The sequence below is a fragment of the Stigmatopora argus genome, chromosome 3 (assembly GCF_051989625.1).
Source record: "Stigmatopora argus isolate UIUO_Sarg chromosome 3, RoL_Sarg_1.0, whole genome shotgun sequence".
Classification (NCBI taxonomy): domain Eukaryota; kingdom Metazoa; phylum Chordata; class Actinopteri; order Syngnathiformes; family Syngnathidae; genus Stigmatopora; species Stigmatopora argus.
In genome coordinates this window covers 11,363,718-11,384,943 of record NC_135389.1, presented here as the reverse complement: position 1 = coordinate 11,384,943, position 21,226 = coordinate 11,363,718, and the positions used below count along the sequence as shown (strand labels likewise).

General features: G+C 38.6%; 1 protein-coding gene and 1 long non-coding RNA gene across 3 annotated transcripts in view; both read right to left on the bottom strand.

Annotated features, from left to right (window-relative positions):
• Positions 1–496: 496 nt before the first annotated feature.
• Positions 497–4,319, bottom strand: LOC144071769 (uncharacterized). The gene is made up of 3 exons (XR_013299725.1): positions 3,572–4,319; positions 3,360–3,479; positions 497–868 (listed from the first exon to the last, which is right to left on the bottom strand). It is a non-coding gene; the product is annotated as an uncharacterized LOC144071769 (long non-coding RNA).
• A 4,196-nt stretch (positions 4,320–8,515) lies between these two features.
• Positions 8,516–21,226, bottom strand: part of tmtc2b (transmembrane O-mannosyltransferase targeting cadherins 2b) — a 52,733-nt gene continuing 40,022 nt past the window's right edge. For both annotated transcript variants that reach the window (XM_077596809.1, XM_077596808.1), the window contains 5 exons: positions 20,301–20,422; positions 16,110–16,191; positions 14,871–14,985; positions 12,692–12,755; positions 8,516–10,483 (listed from right to left, as the gene is read on the bottom strand). In XM_077596809.1, coding sequence (XP_077452935.1) covers positions 10,304–10,483; positions 12,692–12,755; positions 14,871–14,985; positions 16,110–16,191; positions 20,301–20,422 — 563 coding nt within the window. In that variant the 3' untranslated portion in view covers positions 8,516–10,303. The remainder of the gene's footprint in view (positions 10,484–12,691; positions 12,756–14,870; positions 14,986–16,109; positions 16,192–20,300; positions 20,423–21,226) is intronic.

Below are 21,226 nucleotides of genomic sequence, written 5' to 3'. Positions count from 1 at the left end.
CTTTATCTAAAGTGTTTTCTTTTGTTATATGAATATTTTTGTACACACAACGAACAATGTTCTGTTAATTAGGTATATCACTTTGGCAATAATAATAAAATACCAATATATTCACAAAGAAATTACACTTCTGTTTGTCTGATTTATAACTCAATTTGAGATCATTCAGGTCAAGCCTCAAGGTAGACTTTTTTTGGCATGAAAATGATTGGATTGGATTGGATAACTTTATTCATCCCGTATTTGGGAAATTTCGTTGTCACAGTAGCAAGGGGGTGAGGATGCAGAAATAGGAAAGGCATTTTAAGCATAAATAGATAGGTAATAAGTAGGTTAATAAATAAATACATGAACAAATATATAAATAAATAAGCGTGTTGCTGAAATATATATATATATACATATACAAGCACACATACATACATATAGATGTACATGCATACTGACAGTGTCTGACTAGGACTGATAACAAAATATCTTTGACACACTGTTTGACTTGCCTCTTTATATTGATGCTCACGCAACTTTCATTTTCATGAGCAACAGGAGGAGGAAGCAGCGAAGCATCTTCGTGGGCGGTTATTAATATAATTGCATCATTAACTGAGAATCTCTTTCAGTCTTTGAAAGCCATTGGTGGCTGATCCTGGTTAAGAGAAAGGCTTCACATGCTGAGGTTAGTGATGAGTGCCGGCTTCCTCATTAGTGCAAGCTCCCTGCAGGCATTTTCCGGTGAATGCAGGGAGGGTCCTATTGCTGTGAATGAAAAATCTAGGCTGGTGGTGGAGTGGAGGCATTCAGGAGAAAGTTATTACACTTTTTTTCCCACACTAGGAAACGTTACTCAGCGCCAAGGTCGATTGTATCCCTGCGAACAAAGAAGTGAACACACTTGTGTTTGAAGAACCATCTTTCCTCCGATAACGAGTACCCCCTCGCAGCGAACCAGCTGAACGGGTGGTTGGAGAAGACCACGTGAAGTGGATGAATGAACGTGTAATTAGGAGTGTAAGGTTGGGTCTTGGATTGAAAAAGGAATGACAACTGTGAAAGTGTTTTGATTTCAAAACAGAAAGAAAGCAATTGACTAGCCCGAGTGCACTTTTTAACAGGCTTGATTCAAGAAACACAAAAGGTTTTGGTTGAATTAGCCGGTTAATACTTGTTTTCCAATTCACTCAAAATACAATCAGAGGAAAAAAATATTCTGAGACTCACTTATGGATGCCAATCGTCTGAATGCAAAAGACTGTATTATAAATACATGACCGAAGAGACTAAGCAGAGCTGAGCAAAGCCGTTTGAAAAATGTTGATATTAAAATGCTTTACTAATTTCATCTTGTTTTCTTAAGATTTTATGTATTTCAACACAGTTAAAAAAATTCAAATCCCTTGGCAAACCACATAGTTGCTAATTATCGTGAGATTGTACTGCTTGGCAGAAACGCTACATTTAATCTGGCTATTTTTTAAAAATAAACAAAACATTCTTATGAGGCACACAATTTAAGTAAAATTATACACTTTGCTTGGTCACACAGTTTTCTGCAAAGTATCAAACACAGACAGGCTCAAATGGATTTATAATAAGAAGGCTGATGTGGGAACCTGCATGGAAAAGCAAATAGACTAAGGATGTCCCCATCGCCTATTTTTGCGTATGACGCGTGCCGCGTCACCTGATTTTGTGGATGTGCTGATACAGAGACCCAATCTATATTAAGCAGGGAAAATAGCACATTCAAATGTGTTTTTTCCCTATTTGAACCAAGCTATCGAACATTGAAGCCATATAAGAAAGGTCATTTACATTTATACAGGAAGCACACACTGAGACTTAATGTCCTGTGAAATATAATATATAATATTACTACACCACAGGCAGGCTTGTCATGACTTTGTTTTTCTAACAGAAAAAAAGAGTAAACTAATTAAGGTTCTCTAACTCATCCATTTAACACTTGAAGCATTGGTGGCAATGACATGTTTACATTGCTTGCTCCATTAGAGCAAGAGTTACGACCTAGACGGACATTCATCCAAAAGTCTGGTGCAGTACTTTTTACACTGATATAATACACACTGTCCACAGGCTAAATAGTGATAAATTGGAAAGATTAGCTTCAAGTGTTTGCTTAGTGTCTGATCAAAATGAGCCTTAGCAAAGAAGCTCAGTTCGGTTCCACTTGCGTTCATAACAAATGGCGCATCCTGCCCCCTGGGAGCTTTTTGAACTCAGATAAGATGCATTTTGTTTAAAAACATCCCTGAACTTGTTTACTTCTAAATATTCTCTAGAGTTAAGTGTCCTTGTTTATATCCAAAACCCAAATTACTTTAAAACAATGTTCTTCTGGCGACACAGTACTCAAACCAGTCATTCGCTTATTTCTCATGGTGCTTTTCCTCATGAGGCTTGTGGGGGTCCTGGAGCCTATTCTAGCTAACTACAGGTAGTAGGCGGGGCACACTCAACTAATCGCTGTAAAACCACATTCTTTCTCTATATTTACAGTCCCCACTTGGGTTTAGACTGGTTTTACATCTGGCAGTAAGTTAAGATGCCTACCAATACATGTAAACAAGTGGTAAGCTCATAAACAGTTTTTTTGTGCATGAAGAATCTCAAAATGATTCAGCATGGGAAAAAAGTTATGCATGAAGGCTTGGCAAATCTGTCATGATTAGGCAAAGAACTTGCTTGGTGACAATGTGTAATAATCTAGGACAGGGGTGGACAAACTATTCCACAAAGGGCCACAGTGGGTGCAGGTTTTTATTCCAACCCACAAAGAGGACACCTTTTCAACAATCTGGTGTCATACAAGTGCAATCAGTGGATTGCAGTCAGGTGCTCCTTGTTTTATGCAGAAATCTCATTGGCTAAAGTATCTGTGCTGTATCGGTTGGAACAAAAACCTGCACGTACAGCGGCCCTCGAGGACCGGTTTGCCCACATCTGATCTAGGAAAAACTGCAGCAACTCAATATTTTTTTTTCCAAACAAAACAAAGCTCTTGAAATGTTGGAATTACAATATGACAACAGAGTGTCGGGAAACAATGTTAAATGTCTATGTTTAGACTGCATTCATGATGGGAACCAGAAGAAATCCCAACAATCATCTTCAATGGGTACAAAACATTTTCCACATTTTTTTTCTTGCTGAGCTCTACTTGATGTAATGACATCCACTTCACCCCGAATTCCAAATGACTAAAACAGACTTATTTTTGAATGTACAAACTGTTATAAAGAATGGATACTAGACGTCGTCAGGCTACGGATTAGCCAACTATCTAAATGAAGACTACACAATCCTATAAAGGTGAGCTATATGCTAATTGACACACATACCTGGCAATCCAGTGGAACAGACTCTTGTGTGGCTAATGTTGTCTCTTCCTCTGTATTTCTCTTAAGATTTTTTCTTGTTGAACATTTTTCCCCTACGTCTGGTAAAACTGTGAGCTTATTCTGAAATAGAAATTGTTATTTGATCATTTTCTTGCTTGTTGCGCCACAAACAAGAATGTTTTCCCAGTAATTTCAGGTTTTGCATACAGTACCTGCTGCCCTGATCAGGCAACTCCAAATACCAATTTAGCGGTAATCACTAAGGCAGTCAATATGGCCCACAGATGTTCATTCGAAGGGTCATTTCTGTTGATGTATTAAGTTCAAGGTGATGACCCAGGAGTTATTTATGATCTTCAGGGAATTCCGGGAAACTGGCGAGCATTTAATAGCCTGGAAAATTTCAAGGTGCTCACATTTTAGTCGAAGTACACGTCTGCTGTTTGCGACTATTGTCAACTTTACTGAGTAGGGTTTATGCCCATGAACGGCGATTGCGTATTGAATTCCTCACAATTCAAATGGAATGAATGTCTTTTGCCGTCTAAGATAAGGCTTAAAAAAGACCATATAACTGGAGTGAAAAATGGTCAATGTGGTGATGTCAGAATTTATGTCCAACAATTATTCTACCAGAAGTGTCTGGAGGCCTCTGGTAAATTAGGGTAAATATTGACGGATTGGTGCACTGAAGCTATTACCAATTGATCTCCACCAACAGTGTGGAAGTTCCAATAACAGTCTGTCATTTGTTCAAGGCACAGCTACTGCAGGGAGATAAGCTATGGGGTTGCGTTAGGGGGGACGGGAGGTGTCAAACATGACTAACTAAAACCCAAATGATACGAGACCTGTGGCTCACACCATACTCATGCGCTGGTGTCTCATTTCTGTTATTGGAGAGGTTTTTCAAGGAGAGTGTCCAATGTGGTTAAGTATATACTTTTTACTGAGTCTAATAAAGGCTGTGGCAAGCCTGACTTGGGTGTCTCCCTTCAGAATTTGCATGATGGATGCTCCCGATGACTGGGTGGGACAGGTCACAGGATCTAATGGTTCTCAGAGGAATTTAATCAGCAAGTCTCTCGGTTTTGAGCGGAAAAACTCAAGTTACTTGAAGGGAGGAAAAGCCTAAATTACACAGCAATTTTTTTTCTCAAGAAACAATGAGCTTAATCAAGTGTGATACATAAACTCATATTGTAAGACCTTAGGTATGGTGTGTGGCATCTTGACCAAACTGCACATTTTAGTTTTTGACCACTTTTATGTTAGTTCATAAAAGTGACAAACTACATACATATGTAACACAGTAAAATGTAGCATTTTAAATAAGTGGTTAACATAAAATACAAGTAGAAACAAGAAAAAAAAGCTGTTGTCTAAATGGAATAGCTATTAAGGTTGTTACAATTGCGCTAAAATCTTTGTGTTTGACATGAGGAAATAGCTACATTCACATAGAGGCGTAAGAATTGTTCTTCATTAAAAATAACGTGTAAACAAGTTCACAATATAAAGAACAATCATGTAGAACAAATAAAATTCACAGCTGACTGCAGATATTTTTCTCTACAGCTACAACTGCAATAGGTAGTCACGTGAAGTCACATAAAGAAAAACAAGTGTAAAATAGCGTATCCCTCCGAGACCTCTTATTTATGCCCTCACTTCTGTTGTTCAAGTCAAAAATTCCTTAGACAATGAAAATGGCAAGGCAATTTGTCCAAGCGGTAGTTTTACCTGTTATGAATATCTCCTGCTGCACACAACAAAATATAATGTGTAAAAATAGAAATAGAAAGCAATTTACTGCGAGTAAACTCAATGAAAGGTCCATGAAAACAGAACTGATACACAGTACAATAAAATGGGTCACCCAAATATCAGCTTAAAAGGCTTTTTGTCAGCTTTAGTTTTTTTTTTTTTTACCCATGGGGATTCTTGCAAGATGGGGGCGCCTCTAAAAATAAGGGTATGTTTGGCTATACCTCCCAATTTCTGATTAAAAATAACCTTTGGCCAACTTGCTTGACTTCTGCTATACGCTTCTGTGATGGGAGTGTTGTTGAGGTTAAGAGTCACAAAAAGTGTTAGCAAACTCTGCTTCTAAGTGGCTCAATACAATGAAGTTGCGGCCCCATTTACAGACACCCTCATCTTGCAAGATGCAGATAGATAATTCTCTATTTTCTCCTGAATAAACTAGATCTACATAGAATGTGTTGTTCAATTCAAGAGCAATCCAACTGCATGGATCGCAAATGTTAAGTTGATACATTTTGTGCAAGTAAAGCATCCATTGATGCCGAGCAATGTCCAATTGATTCTATATTGTCAAAATGAATTGCATGTCTAACTGCCTCAATGGCAATGAAACATAATTCACTGCCATAGCCCCCCACTTCTGTCAGTGGCAGAGCATGAATTAATCATGGTCCCCACGAAAGGTGTTTGCCTATGTACACTGTGGCTGTCAGTGTGAGTTAAATCACCTGAAATGAGATGAGTCATTCCTTCCCATCACAATGAAGATCCTCAAAGGGTTCGCAATCTTCTGTGGATCACAGCATATTCTTCCATATTGCCGTTTTTCCTTTAACGTACATGTGATGGCATCTGAGGTCCTGATTGGAAAGTCAGATGTCTAGAGAAGCCCTTGTTTTGACTTACAACTTTGGGATGTTTGGGTATCCTTGTCTGTCTCTGGAACTAATCAGTCCTGACATGCAGGTATGAAATGGCCCAGTTGCAAAAAAGAAAAAGGGAGTTCAGATGGAGCCGTGTGCAGGTACCCACTGTATTGGTATGTACACTGCTTTGCTAATGTTTGGGGGGATTCTTCTTCAATTTGCCCTTCAATACTATGAATATAACTTCAGATGGCCCTTGGGTGTATTTTCGCCGAGTCTACACATCCATTGCCAACCAGCGCCAAGGGAAGAAGCTCCCGCCCACAGGACCCCACAGTGTTGCTCTGGTCCAGCTGTCGGCCACGTCATGCAATATTTCACAAAGCCCACATTATATGAAAAACGTATGAACCTGACAGATAATCAATTTTATTTTTGGTGACAGAGGTCATTATTCCCTTTGCTCCTATGCCCAAAAGCTACACTAGAAATTCAGCTGACCTTTTGCAATGTTGCATGCATCCACCTCCTGGATGCAGGGGACACCATTGTCCTGCTGGTGGGTGTCAAACTGCTATACCTACAACTCTATTACACAAAGCCCACGTTATATACAACACATGAACGACAGAAAATTGATTTTGTTGACGGAGGATGAATATTTGCATTGCTGCCATCCAACCCTTGCGGCTTATCCCCTCAGTAATGCTAGAAATTCAGCGGACCCTTTGCAGAATTTGAGCTGACCTCAATGTAGCCAGGCATGCTGCGTCTTTGCCTATGGTTGACCATTTGTTTCACCTAGACAAAGCCAAAATAAAAAAACACGTACATACATGCCAGAGAATGTATTTGGAGAATTGGGGGCACAGCTTGATGGTGAAGTAATTAAGGAAGCTGCAATTTGTGAGAGCCAATGACTGCGCACTGACTTCTTATATAATGGTAACAGTGAGCCAGAAAGCAAGCGTTCTAGGTGACTTCAAAACTTATCTCCTTTTTTGGCCCACCTCAAAAAATGTTGTCATACTGTACATGTTTTCAGCAATTTTAAACATAAACAAATCATCAAAATGACTTGCCCCTTTTCACTATACAACATATAGTAGTAGAATTTCTCCTTTTTGTCCCTCTGCTACTTATAAAATCAACAAGATACACCAGAAGTCATATTTGCAACTCACCATGTTAGATAACCCAAATACAATTTCCTTTCTAGACATAAAAAAAAACCTTCAATAACGTGAAGAATCTCCACACAGCTAATTCTTCTCCTATCAAGAAATAACATGCCAATGTTATTGCCAAATTCATCCCCTGCTAAATTCTTCTCTGCATCGTGCAAGTCAGGTAAGCTCAAGAGAATGTATTGAGCACTGCTTCAGATTAGTGTACTGATAGTCCATCATGAAATACCAAATATGTAGCTGATAACACCGTCAGCTGAGAAAAAGCCCTGAGTTTTAACTTTTGCTTGAACTTTGACTGCTGCATATTTTCAATAACTGCGAAAGCACTGCTAAAGTCATTCTTTGTATTGTTCTATACACTATACAATTCCAGGGAATTTGCATCTCACCACTTCTTTCGATGGTCAAACATGCAGAATTTCTGTTTAAGGGATATTGTCAAAGATACTTTATTTTTGATTTATTCTAATTACTAAAATTCAAAGCATGCTATCGCAAACATCAATTGGTAACATCTGTCTGAATAAGTAGCGAGGTTGTTGAAGGTGAACACTTTTGGTTAAAAACGCTAAGTTAAAAAACAAGCTGATAAACACTGGGTCCAGCAAACAACATTTTTAATTGTTGAAGCAGGATTATGGGCGCATTAATGAATTGAGACACTTATTTGAAGGAAGGTCAAAATGAGTGAAAATACAATAACATTTCTCTGTTAAATGCCAACCATGTGCTCCTTCAAAAATGTAATTCCTCATTTGGTGTTGTGCAATGGTAGTGATGAATTGTGCTTTGTGAACAACCAAAACCTTACACCAACCCTGTTTCATTTGTCAGCATGAAAACAGAAACATAAGATCAGCATCATTCATTCCTCATCATTTTTCATCAAGCGAGTCCTGTTTTGGTTTGAGCATCCGAATCATGTAAGCATCTGGGCTCATTCGTTACCTGCCTGCGCATTTCTACTGGGAAATCTCAGCTATAAGTCAACACACATTGTTTTAATCTAGAATTCAACCGCCACTGGACAGTATGAGCAGCTTCTGTGTATTCCACTACATGAAGTACAATCAGCGCCACAAGGTCATACCTGGTTTACACTGTACGCCACATGTGGAAAGGCAGTACCTTCGTCATATGGAAACGTTTATGTCTTCTTTGATGCTCTAGGATCAAAGCAGAGGAGATCCATTACTGTTATTTTTATGGCATACTTTAACAAATTTGCAGGCTAGGCAGCCTTAAATGTAGTGTAAAAGCATTTTCACAGCTTGCAAGGCTACCCAATTAATTTTGAGGAAAAAAAATGCCAAAACAAACAAACAAACAAATCTAATGCATGAAAGCATACATTTATTAGGGCGAGAAAAGCAACATTGTGGAAAATATCTATTCCGCACCATTTTTTTTTTTTACAAAAAATGAGAGAAACGGTACAAATCTCAATAATATATACATATAGAACAGCATTCAAAAATAAATCTATAATTTAGCTCTGCGAGAAATTGTTTATGCAATAACGCACAGCTTGAGATCCCTGAGTAGAGAAAATGTGGGACACTTGACTCAAGCAATTAGCAGACTTAGCTCAAAGCTGTACATGAGATTGAAACACGTTGTGACTACAGAATGTGAGAGGCTAGGAGGGAATGTGATTAGAAATGTAGTAACCTTGTGCGAAATCAGCATAAACACGCCAAAATTCAGATGAGCACATTCAAAACGACACTATCACAAAACTGTACATCTATGGATTTCAAGACTTAATTCCGATATATACGTTCTTCCTTAAGTGAGGAAAACACAGTGCCAGCTGGTTCTGTTAATATGGTAACAATACAATAACTTACAATGAAGGACACCTTTCCACTGCAATTATTCCTGTAGGCTGCTGTGCACTGGAACCAGAAATTGTATTTTCAAAAATTAGTATTATGTTATACGTACAGGCTTTTGACAAATATAAATGGTCAAAATGAGATAACAGGCACATTAAACGTAAAAGTGATCGCCCCCCCAAAAGCACCTGGTACCATACAGTAGAAAAGTGTCATATTAGTCTAAGTGCTTGTAACTGATTACTACCAATAGTGTACACTTTCTTCATTCACAGATGGTGCAGTTTCACTTCATTTATCTTGACAACAACAGGTGGAGGTTCAGTCCATGAACAACACTAACACATTACAAAAAAGCAAAACAAACAAAGAGTGAAGTGAACCAACAAATCGTTCTTTGCCAGACTACTTTTCCCTGTGAGAGTCCCAGTATACAACACACAATTTGGGAATATATTAAGATTTATTTTATACAAATACGCAAATTAGGTGAATCCAAGACAAAGATGAATACAACATCAAATTTGTCTTTGCATCCTTTAATGTTAAAGACATCATGGTTATAGATAGATTTTGTATTTGGCTAATAATTCCTTCACTCATTAAATAAAAAATCTTGTGATGTGTGGGAAGCGGTGTCAGCCAGTCTCCCAGAGCAGTCCTTAAGTTGAGTACAACTTCCATGGGAAGGTCATTTGTTTTTCCATTTATAGCATCCTATTTTAAGACTTGATTTCTATAGCAGTGCAGACGAGTACTGCTGAAAAGTCTTAATTCTTTTTTTCGCAATAAATATCACATACTGTTTGTCCCACTCTTCCCTCTTTTAATTTTGTGATTGCTGCAACAGCAAATAAATTAATTCCCTTTAATGTCACTGAAATCACAGTTCTCGCATATATTGATGTTATATTTCTTGTGAAATTACATTTCAATTATTAGCTATCAATGTTTTGGCTGGCATTCTTCAAACTTTTGTGTCTCAATGACCGATCAAATATTGGTCATATTAAAACACAATGGTGAACACCATCACACAGTCAAATTCATTCCCAATGTAGAAGGACGGACCCACATTCCCACCTTCATTTCAAGTGCTTTAGTTAGTAAAATAGGAGCTACACTCAGGTTAAAACTCCGACAACATTTGTGTCAGCAGTCGAGGTGTCAGCAGATACCACAACGAGAGTGCCCGGGAACTATCAAGCCCTTTCTGCTTTTGCAAACACCCTCCATGCCTTTCTTCAATATCAGTGAGATGAGCGAGCAAGCCATCCAAGAGCTCATGGGCTGGTGGTCTTCAGACCTTTTTTCTCCATAATGTTCCACAGCTTACGCAAGTTGGACTGGGTGATGGCGTCATCGGGTTTGAGACGCAGCGCTCGGAGGTAATTTGCTTCAGCTTCTTGAAGTTTCCCATTGAGGTGAAGAATGGCTCCCAAGTTCATCAAGGCGGCGGGATACTAAAAGACGGTGACAGAAGAGATGAATAACGCAAGAACCCATGGTTATGTAGGCTCAATATGTGTTGCAAAATCAGATTGCATTTAGATTTCTTTCCTGCCATTGAGAAAAAAAGCTTTTCACCGCAAGGGAATTCACCAGTTGCGCCAGCACAATCACGTTCCATTAGGTCCATAAGGAATCATATTTACAAAACTGCATTTGATTACTGTATAACCCTTAACATCAGAACTCTGAGGGCGACACTCTAACCACACGGGTGTTGGGCAAAAACAAATATCACATATATTTAATTAAACATCAATTTTGCGTATCTTTACTTAAGAAGCGTAATACATACAAATTTGAAATGCGCAACAAGCTTACATTGTTAAAAAAAGTCATAAAACTGTACGGCTCGGCCTCTCTGGCACTTGTTTCCCATGTAGAGTTATACATGTTTTCTGGCCTGGAATCACAATCTTCAGGTCAAAGGTTTATAACACGCCCCTAAATCACTGCTGTTGCAACCTCGGTACCAAGTCTTTGGCAAGTAACTAAGTGATTGGAAATGTAAAATTCATTCTATAACATATTCATTCTCATTCATTTTCTGAACCACTTTATGCTCACTAGGGTCGTGGGGGGTGCTAGAGCCTATCCCAGCTGATTTCGGGCCAGAAACTGGGGACACCCTGATTCGGTGGCAGGGCACGAGGAGACGGATGACCATGCACGCTCACACACAAACCTAGGGACAATTTAGTGTCCAATCAGCCTACAATGCATGTTTTTGGAATGTGGGAGGAAACCGGAGTACTCGGAGAAAACCCACAAAAGCCCAGAGAGAACATGGAGGTGGACCGACCTGGATTTGAACCCAGGAACCCCTTGTGAGGACGAAATGCTAACCACTCAAGCCGCCGAGCTGCCTTGGAGTAATTAATCACTAATTTTATTGACAACGCTGACTTGGCCTTTGCAAAGTATATTTTCTCTGTAGACTGTACCATGTTTTAATAGGACAAAATAAAGATCCACGATTCAACCGATTCTCTTTATTTCATATGGATTCTGTCAAAAACTTTGTTTTTGTTGGTGCCTATCCAAAGATACATTAAGTAACATGAAATACCCTTGACATACCAATAACAATAAGTTGCAAAGCATATCAAGTCCTGAGTTAAACTCCCTCCTCAACTCACCGGTAAATCCTTTCAGCTAAGCTCAGCCAAAAATCTTCCACGCTCTGCTTCATTCATAAGATGTCTTTGATTTATAACCATCCTCCTGCATTTTTCCCTTTACCCTGTAGCAGCACACGCGGCAGTCAGCAAACGTCCCCCGTCAATAGGCACTTTTTCCCCCCACTCATTTCCTGCAGCTCTGCAACCTCTCCGCTGCCTAATCCTCCCCCAAAAATTGTCTTACAGCAGCAAAGGCAGATCCAGATGGGCAGCACATTAGCCTGCCCAAGACAACAACGTGCTCATCTAAAGAAATGGTGTGAAATAAAATTTGGAAATCATTGGCTCAATGAGAATAAAAGAATCCTATCATGATTTCTGTAAAGTCGACATAGAGATTTGACTTCACTTGCTTCGCGAGAGGGAATGGCAAGACATTGGGACAAAATCCATGAAATGGAAGAGAAAAGAGAAGACTGTTAATAAAAAAGACTTCTGCCCTTTGGGAAATCCACTAAACACCTGAAGAAGACATGGTCAGATTAAAGACACACTGAACGTTGAAGAAGATAGATTCATTCATTTATTTTCATTAAAAGTTTCTACCTAATGCTCCTAAAGTCCACTTAGAGATCTACAAATCGTCCGGCAGTCATTTGGCATGTATTAAGCTTTGCTATCTCTATAAAACATTGTGTTGCATTATTGCTAATCGTAATAGTTTATTGCAAACCTATTTTCCTGCCACCATGAACAGAATCTTACTTAAACGTTTGAGTTTAAAATCCACAGTAGACCTATTCTAAATCTGTCGAGGTCTTATTACCATTACTGCTTGCCATCATTACTTGCCTGTCCTTTGAAGCTGGTGAGAAGCCAAAGAACCATCAGCCTTAGCAGCATTCTAAAATCCTCAGAGATACAATGATAATGAAGGCACAATGGGTCGTAATATGCTTGAGATGACTGATGATACACAAGTCTGTAATAACCCACCGTCCCCTATGATGGTGATAACGATTAGCATAAGTTTGCACTCACATTGGGTCTCAAGATTGCAGCTTGGCCGTAATACTTCTCAGCTGCTCCATTCAGGCTGGCTTGTCTAAAAAGGGAAAAGAGAAAACTGCAGTCATTCTTCATCTTTATGACTCCCATTTTCCAAGGAGGCCTTCAACCTGCGGTGTTGACAGTTGCAAGGGGGTCACAGAGAAAATAATGCAGGGGACAACATGAGGTATGAATGCAGTCGGCCCATTTGGCTTCATGTTTCTAATTCGATAGTGTATTTCCATTTGATTGGAATTTGTCTTTGATAACATCTTATCCGTGCTGTACAGCGCACATAATTATTTATTTTTTACAAATTAAGTCTTGGGGTCTGGACTCACAGCAACATGCAGTAGCAGTTGCAACAAACTGTGATCGTAACATTTCAAATAAATACTTTTTTTTTAGCTTTTAACTTTCTTGTTATCTGCTTACATTTAATGTCAACACAATTCATCTCATTATTTGAAGTCTGCAAAAACCCAACTCCCTGCATTTCACCGATGTTAACAATTGGCACTTTCAAACGGGCTATTTTTGACAAAGTCAAGGGCAGTGGGGCGCTCGTGACTGCTGGTAGAGCCCTTCTTCTCTGGTGATCAAGGAAGGTCGCCTTTCATGTTGGCTGTTGTGGTCAATTAGAAGTTCAATGGCTTTATAAGGTTTCAGGTAAAAGGGCATTTTAACAAAAAACAGGTTTCCATTGACATAACAGTGATGCATGTTTGGTTTCTTGATGAACCCATTCCCTCAAAAACTTAATAGCAACATTCATCCACAGGGTCCCGAAAAGCATTGAGTATAGGTCGGGGCTCCCAAACTCTTATTGCACCATCCAAAATTAATCAAAGGATACTAGCTGGTAGTAACAATACAAGGTAGTTTTTGTTTTGACCTCGAAAATCATGTAGTTCGAAGATCAATTTATATACAGACAGAAAGAGATGCTTGATTATTTTAAATGAATGAGTTTTACATTTAACCACAACCAACTGATTTTTTGCCATTATGGGGAAACAGATAAAAAAAATAAAAAGATTTCTACTTCAACCCATTGCTCCATTTGGCAGACTATTAAAACAGCTTTTAAGGCACTGGGGACCTTATAAGACTGCCAATCCGCAGTGAAGAATGGAATGTATGAGACCGTGGTTTGAAAAAACCCACAAACAATTACTATTTAAACATCTGAAGCTAGTCTGAAAAAACAGAGAAAAATTAAATACTGAATAACTGATTGTATGTAAACATCTTGTTTCGCAGACGGTTTATATCCCCACGACGGGTATAAATCACAGGACAAACCATATTACTGAATGTCAATGGTTGAACTAATTGGCTTTGGACTAAAACAATTATTTATCCCTACCTGTTGAGGAAGTTTTATTTTCTTCAATTCACCATTCAACTAAAAATGTATCTGCCCTCATCAGAAGGATCCTAGTCTGTAGGTTTACCAGTCTGACACACTTATATTGTGTGCAAACTAAAACAGGGCTTTCAATTTTTTAGAGTGAGACGGAGTGTGTGGGTGAAATGTGTATGAAAAACGCTCAATACGCGAGTGTTAAAAACCCTCCAGAGACCAAGCTAAACTACTGCCAGCCTTGATTTCTATTGCTGTCAGTGGCAACAAATGTGTTAAGATACATACAGTATAAACAGATTTAAAATCAAATTTCTCACAGTGGAGCTCAGGCATGTCAAGCAAAGCGTAAATTTATTGCTTTAGAGCTATATCCAGTGAAGTTGTTCTACTCAGCTTAGTCAAACATTGGATAATACATCATATCATATGATTAATGCGCCTTCCAAGTTTGGAATTTCCACCTAAATCATTTTTTTTACTTGTACGTATTAAAAACCCTGACAGTCGCCAAACACTTAATTGTTCAGAGCCCTCATCTGAACATTGCACTTTTATTTAGAAGTTTAAGCCTGCTCCTGCAAAGCAGAAGTGGCAAGGGAAAGCGAGAAAGTGCATAGAAAAATATACAGCTGAAAAGCTCACTGAGGCTCAGCTGGGACACTGCAACCACAGAAGACGATTAAAAAGTGCAGTCTAGGCAATCGTAGAAACCAGGCAGACATGCATACGTCACTCTACTTAACACAGCCTCCACTTCCAACTGAAGGAATGGACTATATATACAGTTGAGGTACCACGCACCTGAGCATATGAGCAGCACTGAAGACCACATCAAACTCGCCGCTGTCAAGCCGCGCTGCCTTCTGTGCCATCTCTGCTGCTTCCAGCAACCGCGATTCTTCCAACAAAAACTGACCTGGAAGCCCAACAGAGAACAGCACTTCATTGTAAAATTGCAGATGGGAATTCCTAGGAAAAATATAACTAACAAAGTGGTGCTCAAGTGAGGGAACCTTGACAGGCTTAAATTCTATGTATATTTTATATATATATTCTGTCAAATAGACTAATAACTATCAAGAAATTCCTCATTTGTTCAGATTAATTAACTGTGGAATACAGAATATACACTGTAAAAAGAAATACAGCTTGACTGAAGTTATTGTACTGGAAGGACTTAGAGGGAATGAATCACCCTGTCAACCTTTATGTAGAGGTGAATAACCCTGTAAACCTTTTTTTGCCAAATAATCATCTCAGAATTTATTTGAATGGTCCAAAGCCATCAAAATCCACATTTTAGTTTTGTTCTGCATTACATGATTCAAAATGAGTCCGGGATTAAAAATTGACATCTGCAACGGTTGCATACTTGCTAAAACCTAGCTAACCTTTGGAGGAGATGAGGAATACTTGGGCTGAATTTCTTATAGCAGATATTCTGAAGCATTTTGTAATTATAATTGTACTGTTTTCAGGTACATATCATGAAATTGTCTCATGAGTTTTAAGTCAGCGAGACACAGGATGATCACTGCCAAGTCAGACAAATACATTTCTATAGATATTTCGTGTTTGACAAAAATACAATACGTATAGCTAAAAAAAAGATTTATTATTGGTTGAAATAGCAATAAAGAACTTTTTCCTGGACATCATCCAGCTGTTAACAGAAAAGAGAGAAACAGCAGAAAGCAATAATACTAATAAAAGAAAAGTGTAACACAAGCAGAGCATATCTTGCCTCAATACGCAGTATAATAACTCATTTGCTGCCATTAACGGCTACGGAAGTCCAATACATTTGAACTGGGAGGACTGACAGTAATCCATGGTAGTAAAAAGTGGCATGGGTCTTTTAAGAGTGGATAGCTCTAAAGCTTTTCACACAGGCCAGGTTTTAAAATGCATGCTTTTTACAAACACTGGCTTTCTGCCTAAAATGACAAAGGCAGAATGCACTACATGTGTGCTAGTTGGAAAATAAGGATGGGATCAAGATACATTCAAATAAAGTTGGGGAAACAAATGACTACTTACCATAATGCATGTAACAGTTGCCCTTTGTGGGATCTAGCTGGATGGCCTTCAAGAAGTACTTCTCTGCTTCTGATTTCTGCCCCTGAGACAGATTAAGCACTGTGTCATTATTGCTGTTTCAATTGCTATTGAGTCCAATAATACCACAGCCAACTCAACAGTCAAAATATCATTGTGTATTCCCAACGTGTCTCCCTAAGCCGCAGCCTCACTTTAACAATAAATCTTTAAGAATGCACATCCACTGTTGCTGTTTCTCTAGGCTCGTGTGTCAAATGTCAACATACAATATTCTACGTGTGGTCACTCTTGAGGCAACCAACCAAAGAGTGCTAAGGTTCATTTATTATATACTTTGATCAGTGCAAATAACACTTGCAGAACTTAACCACAGATTGCTGGCGTGTACCTGAATTTCTGGGTTGGGCAATGGAAAGTGGGTACTAAGAAAATGAACTTTGCCTTCAGGAATTTGCAGAAATCTTCAGGAGGCTAACGAAAACAGTTTTCAGAATTCAGAATATCCGTTAACTGTATTCCTATGGTAGGTCAATAGTCAGCAGCGTGCAAAAAAGCCATTTCCATGCCTTGTGGTAATGTTTTGAACTTCTCCATACATATTATTTTTCTTTGAAAAAACAAACATTTAGTGAAATTGAAGAGAAAGGTGCCACACGTTAGCGCATGGCAAATTATATTAATAATAACTTTTTAGGATACTTCAAGTAAAATTTTTAACTACTGTTCTCACTCAGGAATAAATTTAATATAATCCATGTAAATATTGGGAACACAAACGTGCAAAGCACATGTTCAAGTGTCGGTTCAAATTAACAGGATGCAATTACAAACAAAGCCACTGCAAAGACCCTTGTGACTTTGATATTTCAATCAAAGTTAACAAAGAAGTGCAGCAGGCCAATAGGAGTAGAAGCTGGGACATGAAAATGTGTGAGATCATTCAGGCACCAGATGACATCTGATCAAACAAACCACAAAAAGCAACCATCCATAATAGCTGGTTTTAAAAAGAATAAGGCAGTCATAATTAGACTGAAAGGACAATAAGCCTAGCCTGAATACGGCATTTACAAACCCCTTATGCACTTTATATAGAGCACTTTATTTTGGCACCATCCAATCAAAGATTGGTATTAATGGCAGTACAGTTTTTAGTGAACAGATGATTCCAAGGATTTTGGCAATGTAAATATACAAGTGTGGCGAGTTCCCGTTGCAGAAAAATCAAAGCAGAGCAGATTGTACTCAGCGTATGGCTATGTCTGGGAGTCAATTTACGGTTCCATTTGTAAAATGGTCATCTCTGTGTAGTTTCATTTTGACTTTTGACAAGTTGATGATTTTATAATGACGAAGGCATGTGTGTGTGTGTATTTGCTCAATCCCAGAATAAAGCTTTCACTCTCACAAACTGAAGTTGATGGAAGATGTGGCTTGTGACACTACCCGATATAATTTATCAGATGGAACTCGTTAAATATAAAAATAATAATTCTATAGTGTGTATATGGTGGTGTTGTCCAAAAAATTAAAAAGTATCAAAGTGTTGATACTGAAATGTTGCATATGGATACAATATTTGATTGTAAAAGCATTTATACTCAAACCATGTGGTCGCCGCTGCTGTTTCATTCATTCATTTATTCATTTTTTGTACTACAACAGGTCAACAGAAATGTATTGTCATGAGCATAAATAGATTTTGTAGTATTCGTGATAGTAGTAGTAAAGTCTACCATTTCCTTTTGGTCATACGCTTCCGAGCCTTATCTCTCCTTACATCACTTTTTCCAACAATGCAGAGGCACAATTCATTCATCATACGTGCCGCGTATACTTGGAAGGGTTGCGGGGATTGCTGGAGGCTATCCCAATTGACTTCAGGTGAAAAGCAGACTATATCCTAGATTGTCAGTCAGCCGAAGGGCAGACAGAAAGATAGACAACCATTCGCATTCAGATTCCTACAGCCACCGAGTGGTTGGCCGCACCTAAATGAGGCGGGTGGCGCAGAGGCACAATGTTACATAAATTATATCTATTGTGCAATTTCAATAATGATGGATTTGTTTGCGTCTTGATCAGTTTTTAATACCCTTTAACAAGATTCTATCATTTTGTTAATGTGTAAAATCCATGATACTGGGACTTTAGGTGAACAGAATCTGGATCAGAATCTACCTGATATGAAACCAAAAATTACTGACTCTTGAATTTTGATTTTTATTTTTTTTACAATATAGCACCATCGTCGTTTTTCGTAGACTTGCTTTGGCTCACATGCTGCACTTAATGGTGGGCGCAAGACACCTCAAATCTCTGGATAATGTCAGAGAAACAGCACAGGGCTCCTTGGATGAAGCCTGACTTTTATTAACTGTTGGAGAAGAGAGTATAGAGAGAAAAAAAACAGTTCTCTTGGCATTTTGACACGCATTCTAATCCCTAAGGTAAAGTGGAGGTGTGTGTGTTGTAGTGGTCAGCACAAGGAGGCGCAATGATTAAATTACCTCTCCCTCTTTCTTCTCGACAAGCGATAGCTAGAATTCAGTCTTCACTCTACCAATTCTGTACCTCATGTCTTCCCTTCGATCAACCCATAATGATCTGCCACCAAGTGTAATCTTGCAGACTCTTGGCTCTCTACCTCAACCACCCGGAGCACATCTGGAGCATTCTTATTGTTGGTAATTTTGCCACAGGAGGTTAAGCAAGTGGCGATGATAGATGGCCAGGCTGCTGGCATTGAATCACTCTCACAAGCACAAAGACTTTTAGATGTTTCATTAAGAACACACATGCCACATTGGTCAAGCCTTAATAATTACCTTTCCTTCAGTGTAGGCACTAATACAATCATACTAGTATTACAAACTTCAGTTTCCATCCATCATTGTCCAAATCTATACAAATGAATCCCTTAAGGTTTGAACTGTCGACTCAACTCAACAGGCTCTTGAATAAAATGCAATTCTTGTCACATGTACTGAGCATCTTTACAGCGTATATGTTAAATAATCTGTTGCACTTTTTGTTGTTCTCAGACTGTGCTTGAGAAAAAAACAACAACTATAATTTTATAACAATCATAATAAAGGACAGTTGGACAAATAGTCAATTGAATTGAGATAAAAACTGAATGATTTCAAATCTAGACATCAGTTTAGGTACAGATGGGAAGAATTTGGGTCAGTGAAAGCACTGCAGATGTTTTACATACAGGTGCCAGTATGAGATTAATTGTAAGCATGGGTGTGAATGGTTACAGTACACTCTGTATTCTGGTGAACGTGAATGAGATCCAGCTCACTCATGACATTGAAGAGAATACAAGAGTAGTGGAAAAAGATTAAATGTATAGGATGGATATAACACAATTAAAACTGACTTGCCATATTAGTAGGACCCACAACAAAAAGATGACTTTAAGTGGATAAAATTGAATGCTTCTGCTTAAATACCTATTTTTCCACAGTTAATAGCAATGCGATCCTTGCAAAGTGACCACTTTGACAAAGTTCATAATTATGGAAAGACATAAAATTCAGGATGGCATTTGTATGGTAAATGAGGTTTAACAGTCAGGAGGTTTTTAGTTCTCTAGAAGAAATCCAGATGCACAATGGGGTCCAGCACACAATTATTTCCTTTTGCTAAGGACTCAGCCTGCTAAATCTGTGACAGATTGGAAGTCCAGAGTCATTATAAGTACACAAGAGAAAGAGTGGAAAAAATATGGTGCTGGAATCAATTTTGCAACTAATAGCTTACAATCTTTTGGTAAGACTTTCTATAAGATATAACATAAAACCAACATGTTGTAATAGAGCTCTACACAATTGCCAACTATAAGCACAGTTATGAACAAACAAATTAGTCGAGCAGTTTGCTTAGTCATTATCATGTAGTCATGATTTGTAGATGTGGATGAATAATGATTGCAGATGTAGAACAATGAAAGTTTTTTTGTTAAATTAATTTCAGTCGAGGGAAATATTTTTCTAGGAAGCAGTGGCCAAACTGTCAGCAGAACCCCTCTGAGTGTATTGTGTTCAGCTATTTTTGCTTTTGACTTCACTCATGAGAAGCGCAATTTGTCATGATTTCTTTCATCGGTAACATAATCATTGCTTTAAAGGCCAAACCAAAGAGAGGCAGGAGCAGGCTTACTGTTGTCGCCAGGAGTTTTCCGTAGGTGAGGTGCGCAGGAATGTGGTCCGGCTTGGCTCGCAGGGACTCTCGGTACCAGTGTTCGGCTTCAGTCAGTTTGTTTAGTCTCATATAGGCCTCTCCTGTGAGCGAAAAGGAAGGGATCAGGTCAGGGTTCAATCTGTCAAAGGTTAAGAAATTACACATCTGCGGCTTGCACTACCATAGAGTGCCAGGATGAAAAAAACAACCTCAGATGTAAAGAGATCAGATCTCTATTAATTTGGCCAGTAAATTGAAAGCTTAATTTGAAACGCCACATTAGCACGAAACCTCTGCTACCAAAAGTTTTGAGTTCTTGTGCGAATAGACTGTTTAATGTGCGTTTGAGGAGTGTAATGTCAGACCATATTTGACGCCACCGCAACAGACGTTCACACCTGAAAAAACAACGACACTCAACCAAAGCCATCGGGTGACGCCTGTATTATTGCAGGAATTTGACAGCATTGTGTGGTAATTCTACACAACATGGTTCAGAATGCATTTAGGGAAATAGGCTTGGCGCATCTGCAGGTGTTAACACTTGAGTTGAGTTTTTGACACGGTTTGCATACGCAGCTGCTCAACTCTGATCCACTGTCAAACAATTTGAATTGGCGTAAGACTTTAATTCGAAAAGGATTACAAGTAATTCTTCCTTTGATAACAAAGTATGATAAGCAACAGGTGACACAAAGCAAATATTCACATACGTACACTTCTTGAATGAGCAGTCACAGTTGGCATTATGCATGAATGAAGTAACGCTGCTTTGTTACGGTCTCTTTTGAGATGAAAGAATGAGCCAATAAATATTCACCTCATGAATATGCTTAACATTAGTTTAAGACAAACTCTATCCATCCATTTTCTAGACCAAATATCCCAAGACTATCTGAATTATA